We start from the raw sequence: 6,878 nt of genomic DNA on the forward strand, positions 1-6,878 counted from the left end.
GAAGTTGTCTGCATTAGGGTTTAGCTGCTGGGTCTGGAAGGGGCTTCCTGTTGTTTGTGGCTGATTACGCCCATGGCTAATATATCCTTCCTGTGTGAAAGACAGTAAATCATCCTTTAATGTATTTAATTCACTTTGAAATTTACTAATCTTTTCCATTTGTGTATGCAGGCTTTCTCTCAACTATTGGAGACTCTCTTCTTGTTCATTTTCTCTCTCCTCCAACCACTGCTGGAGTCTCTCTTCTTGTTTCTTTTCTTTTTCCTCCAACAACTGCTGTAATCTCTCTTGTTTCTTTTCTCGTTCTTATTGTTTCTTTTGCTGTTCTTGTATTGCTGCCATCACATCTGCTAAGCTGTAGTTTGATTTGCCACTTCTCGTTTCCATTTTTTTTTCTTTTCCACCCCACTTCTGACACCAATTTGTTACGTCTCTGGTCGTTTGTTAATTTCCGATATAAATTCCTCCCGAGGAACTTCAGCAATACAAGTCCTTTCTTAAATAAAACTAGTTTATTCTTTTTCAATAAAACTTTGCAGTACACAGAATTTCTTCCGTCCCTTTAACTTAAGCACACGCTACAATTCACAACGATTTGCGCACTTTACTTACGGTCACTACCGCTCACTTAACTCAATTATCTGTCTATCTGCAATTATTGTCTCCCTTTATTTGCCGGACTTATATATTAAAATAGAGGGCGTCTGGCAAACACTCGAGCCTTCATGATCCTTCTAGAAACTCATTACGTGTTACCAGAGTCACTTGACTTCCGCTGTCGTAACAGTACATTGACGTAATTTTGAGACAACTGAGGTTGATCCAAAATGCCACGGTGATGCAGCTTCTCGCTCAGAAGATGGAGGTTTTTATTTTTATTATTTACTCTATTAGTTTGTCTGTATTAAGCACAAAGCTCTGCCCACCACAGGTATCGAAACCCGGTTTCTAGCGTTGTAAGTCTGCGGACATACTGCTGTGCCACTGGGGACTTTTACTCTAGTTGACAAAACATTATTTCTTTTCGTGTGTATACTCATATACACAGTACATTTTACTTTTACACCAGCCTGCACCTTCCTCCTTTAATATATTTGGTTTTTATCAATGAAATATTGTTGTATCTGTTATTAAAGACAACAATTTCTGGGCAATACTTGGTTGTGACATACTTCGAGCACATGTCACAAATGACATGATAGTTGAAGCTTTCTCACGATGGAATGTGACGAAAAAGAGATTCTCCCCCAAGAACACACACTGAACCTAATCTTCTTCTTCTTTTGGTTCACATGCCTCTTTAGAAGGAAGCAGCTACTAGTGCTGGCTTCTCATTCATTCTTAGAAGTACTAGACTGTCAAAGAGTACAAAGATATTGCTGCATATTCCATATTGGAAAAATGATTACTGATTTTCTTTTGGAAACCAATCAGAGACAATAATTAGACACTGAAACAGGAACTTGGGATCCACATGGGCTGGCTCATTGTCTATCCATATAGTGGATTTGGTAGTTCATGAATCCTTTGACTGCAATTAACTATGTGAATACCAACCTCTTATCAACACTAACATTGCTGTGTGCTGCTTCGCTATTTGTAATAGCAAAGTAGCGACTCCACTTCATTTTCTAAATTTTGCTTTGGTTATGTTTTTATGCTGTCTAATAGTGTTGAATGACACATCACTGAGCCTCGTATTGCAGCACTGATGTTGCACAAATTGGCATTGATAGTGCCAATAATATATGCTATAACTTTTCTATTATTCGTTTCCACATGAGGCCACTCATTGTCAGCTTCTTACAAGCACTTGCTCTATTATGGGCTGAGATATAAGTTTAGCGTACTGTATATCACTGTGTCTCAACATATGATAGCTCTTCCTGAAATGTTATAAAATATTTTGATGGTCACGTTCAAGGACTGACATCTTTTAGATACAGTCTGAGAGACTTGGTGTATAGGTTCTGGTCCATAGCTTTATAAATTGCATCGTCTGAAAGATAAATGCAAAGTGCATGGTCCAGTCACCCGTTTCCCTGCCTTCAAAAAAATGTTTCAAGATGTCTGTTTAGTCAAAGTACTGAGGCCAAAGTTTGGCTGTGTAGACAATCTTGCTAGTTTCTTCAAATGAAGACTTGGTGTAAACTTTTAATATCATGTTTATTTACATCAAAAGCAGAACAGATCATGAATAGAAATTTCATAGAAATCAAGCACCATTTTAGTACAGAAACAGTTAGATTCTAAATATAAAAAAAAGCAAAAATCATTGTCCCTGTTTTTGTCAACTTTTTATATTTAGCTAAGCATAAATTTCATTACAAAACCCAACTTGTTTCGTTATATTGCATTTTTTATACCACAGATCTGATTCTGACTATACTAGGGGATACAAATTATTTATAATACATGTCTCTGGGCTTTGGGAGGACCAGAGGGAAATCTAAGAGTACTTACAGGGTCTCAAACACACATTCTTAAAAATACTGGCAACAGATACCTTCCCGTACCACTATTTCACAAAGGGAAATAAATTAGCATGCTGATTATTAAAATGATGACAAAGAAGGACTTAATCCACTTCTTCAAATGTTTCTGGCAGGCTGTATCATGAAATGATTGGACTCAAGAACATGCGGTAGAGTTTGTGATGTTGACCTTGGTTGGTTCATTCCCACAGCCCTAGAGTAATTGAATGAGGAACAATTCCATAACTGAGATATGGTTGTCACTGAGTTATGCTGCAGGTACAACCTTCTATTGATCATAATAATAGATAGGTAACAACGATTTATAAGGAAAAGGTTTAATGATGGTGGAGCATACTACATGTTTCGACAGAACATTGGCCTGTCTTCTTCAGGTCAATCTCCCTAATCATTGGTAAAAAGTTCCCCAAGACTTGTCGGTGGGTTGTGTTGAATATCTGCTTTCCCTATATTATATCACTTTCAAAATTAGGGACGGCTAACAAGTGTATTTTCGCAAAATTCAAAAACAAACTATAATTTTATTATCACACAACCAAAAAGGTCAGATAACGTTATGGAGAACTAATTTGGCAGCTCTCAGATTGTTTGTGAATTAATATAGTAAAATGAAGTAAATATATTCATGCAATTATATATTATTAGTTTTATTTTTAACATTGCTTTAAAGTCCTCATGGAGTAGTATATTGATTCAAGTTAATTATAATATTTTTTGAATAGTTTTGTAGAATGCTATTTTTTGCGACACACTCAATTATTAATCTAAAGTTAAATTACGTTAGTTTATTTAGATTTTTTTTCAATATTATGGATTATAATGTTGTTCTTCAACATACATATTTCGTCGACTCCTAGCGTTTCAAATGCTGTTAGGCAAATACCGATAGGTGTCTCACGTGCAAATGTAAATATTGTTAGTAACTTGTGTTTTCAACACATATGAGTAAAAATTAATATCTTTTCGGAATAATTTAATGTCCAGTACGATTTAAAGTTTTAAGCTGACGATTTTGATGTAAATTCTGAATTATCTTGTGATAATTTAATTTCTAAGGAATGACAAACTAAGCAAGGAAAGAACCATTTGGCCTAGGCTAAGTTAGTCCAAATACCGAACTAACAAGTTACAAAATTACTGCTTTTAAAATTGTAAAAAAAAAAAAGCACCTAGCCCAATATTTGGGCCGTATAGCACAATATTTAATTAAATTAGGACTTAACGTATTTTCTACTACCAAGACGTAAGCATACAAGTACAACTTGCTACTACTAGTAGTATTAGTAGTTAATAGTACTTCACTTGTATTGTTGTAACTTGAACTTTTTCAGTTTTTGCAAAGTTAACTAAGACGAGTACAAATACCTCCCCCACACAAAACTACATTGTGCATATGTATAAACCTAAGTTTTATCTAATTTAAATCTCTAAAAGTAATAACAAACTACTCATTTAATCTCCTAGTCCTAACTAAGAAAGAAAAAGAAAAAAAACTCCAGTGTTGCAGCTTCTAGTTGTATAATACATGAGGTTGAAGGCTAACTATTCCGTAAGCAGACAACAAATTAGAAAAGTAATATTACCTTAAGCTAAAGTTAACTGAAATTGTGTCTGAGCTTTCCATATCTTAGACTTGTGTCCAGTTGCTATAGTCTCAATGTTTGCAGAAATTTTTATTGAAGCTTTATCTTAATGTAAGGATTCTAATCCTTTTATTTTGTTATGGTTTTATTTAACATTCTTTTATTATACCTTCTATCATAAAGTTCAACTATTAATTTTTCATTATATTAAAGTGCTAACCCACCTTCTAGCTAGAGAACATTGGTTTTGAGTATTTTTGTATTATGAAACTGACACAAGGTTCCCCCTAGCAGTGATGTACAGGTAACCTTGTGGATAAACCATTAAGTAAAAACCCTTCCTTGATCTTAAATGAGTTAATTTATGTTATATAGTTTGAAAGAATTATTGCTAATTGTTATTATTATTATTATTGATCTTGAGAAATGGTTTAATTTTGGAATATTGCATTTTTTCAGAATTAGGTTTATTCGTCTTCTGGTTCTTTTTCTTAATTCCATTATTTACTGAAATTAATAACATTGACATTTATTTTATATTGTTTATTAATGTTTGTATCAAGTCCTGGCCAGGCATGAGTTTACTAACTGTTTTGTTTTTGTAAGAGATAAGATTTGTATTCTTGATGTTTGAAAGTTTTATTTTGGACTTCTGTTGTTGTTATATTTTAATAAAATGTTCTTTGTATGACCCTGATTGTAGCAGTATTTTGCCTTAGTATGTTACATCCTTAATCGTTCTTACCCCCAAATCCTTCTTCTCTATAGCAAAAATTTACTTCTGTTAAATCTGCATTGATAATTAACAATTGGAATTTAAGTTTTTATAACATACCTTTATTAAAACAGTTTTACTGTAATTTTTAAGCTTAACCATTAATGTTTAAATGTGTACTAGTAATATTAGTTCTACTTTTTATGGTCTAACAAATTGCTTGAAATTTACTGTTGGACAATTTTGCTGGCTTTAGTCAAGAATGCAGGAAGCATTCCTATAGTAATGGCATATAAATGTTTATAATAATAATATTAAGTATATCTTAATTAATGAATGTTATTTCATTTTATTTGCTACGGTTATATGTATTAATATTACCAAGTGTTTAGGTTTATAAGTGTAAATGTTTTAACTTAGTTTCATTTAAATACTTCACATATAATAAGCTGTGTTATATGTAATTTTCTTGTATTCTGAGACTGTGTACAAATATTCTTAGAAAGAATTAGGAAAGTTGTCCAATATTAATTTTCCATTGATTCTCTAGATCCTGAAGATGAAGTATGGATGCATGTCCAAATGTCAATACTAGTAATGAACTACATTGTAACACTAAATTTGTTATTTTTCTTTAATTGGACACTTAATGTTTCATTTTACAGCTTCTTCAGGAGTGTTTAATTGACAGTAAAAACTAAATGTTTGTGCTTTATTGGAACACTTCTGAAGAAGCTGTAAAGTGAAACGTTGAGTGTTCAATTAAAGAAAAATAACAAATTTGATGTTATAAGGTCATTTTTTACTAGAATTAAAATGTCTTTGATACACCAATATGCACTAAAAAAATTAAATAATGTTCAGATGTTGAATTTTAAAAGTAAAACCTCAAATAATAATTGTTAGATTAACTTAAAATATAAACAGTTATTTTCAATACTTTAAACAGCATTTTTTTTCATCACAGGTGTGACTGGCACTACGTTATTCATCAAACAGAAGTAGAAAGTTACCATACTTTTACTTTGAAATTTGGTGGTTTAGTTTCATCGCAATAATTTTTCATTTTAAAAATGGCCACTACAGTTTTAAGTGAGCCACGTCCTAAAAGAAGAGTTAGCATACCAAGAAATGGCCCTTTCCCAATTCCTCTTAGTCAGTCTGAAGAGAGTGAAGTTTCAAAAGAAGAAACTAAGCCTCAATTTACTAAGACAGCATTATCATGGAAATTTTACAGAGGAGAGTTAGGATCAAGTGGAGTTAAAATTTCAGATGAGTCTAGTATAAATGACTTGAATTTTAAGGTAAACTAGGACATTTTAATCTAAGAGTACAGTGTTTCTGGAATGCAACATGTATTTTACATATGAACTAAAAACATTAAATTTGTTTAATATACTTTATTGAAATGTAATAGCTTCTCCCTTTGTGTATAGTTTACAAGTAAATTTGAACGTCTTGCAGTATACATACACACATTCTTGTTTTTTATTTTTTATATATATAGATTACTTGCCAATAAGTTATTTATTTATGATCTGTCACTATTTTGTTAACTTGGTTCAAAAATGTATGGTATGGTATACCCTTTCACTGTGTCACTAAATTACTTACATAATTATTAGGTCATCAAAAAATTAATGTCGTGTTTTGGAACACTTTCATTAACCATCCCTCAAAAAATTTACATAACTGCCTAAACATCACGTTAATGTAGCCTATAAAATGTATACTCTAATCCCTTATAGTGATGGTACATGACGAGACACACATTTGGCACGTAATGCTGTTTGAATACAAGAAGGGAAATAACATCTTTGTAGCCACAAAGAATATCACAGAAGTTTATAGAAATGTTTTGAATGTTCGTAAGTATCAACAATGGTTCAGCAAATTTTGTTCAGGTGACTTCAGCCTTAAAAACTGTGATGGCAGGGGCCGACATACTGGAATTGATGTTGATGCTCTGAAGATGCTTGTTGAGTCTAACCCAAAGCAACACACTCGTGAAATGGCCCTGAAAATGCATGTCTCTCATGAAATAATGCATAAAAATCTAAGGAATATGGGAAAAACTCCATAAAG

The 6,878-nt window shown here is 32.5% G+C and overlaps 1 protein-coding gene across 3 annotated transcripts in view; it reads left to right on the forward strand.

Moving 5' to 3' along the window:
* Window positions 1–3,377: 3,377 nt before the first annotated feature.
* Window positions 3,378–6,878, forward strand: part of LOC106471648 (tRNA-splicing endonuclease subunit Sen2-like) — a 17,688-nt gene continuing 14,187 nt past the window's right edge. The window contains exons 1-2 of one of the 3 annotated variants that reach the window (XM_013932263.2): window positions 3,378–3,401; window positions 5,761–6,097. In XM_013932263.2, coding sequence (XP_013787717.1) covers window positions 5,867–6,097 — 231 coding nt within the window. In that variant the 5' untranslated portion in view covers window positions 3,378–3,401; window positions 5,761–5,866. Of the gene's footprint in view, window positions 3,596–3,618; window positions 3,739–5,760; window positions 6,098–6,878 lie in introns of those variants that run through there. The other 2 variants (XM_022400264.1, XM_022400265.1) reach the window with 2 other exon arrangements.

The sequence above is a fragment of the Limulus polyphemus genome, unplaced genomic scaffold (assembly GCF_000517525.1).
Source record: "Limulus polyphemus unplaced genomic scaffold, Limulus_polyphemus-2.1.2 Scaffold4759, whole genome shotgun sequence".
Taxonomy (NCBI): Eukaryota; Metazoa; Arthropoda; class Merostomata; order Xiphosura; family Limulidae; genus Limulus; species Limulus polyphemus.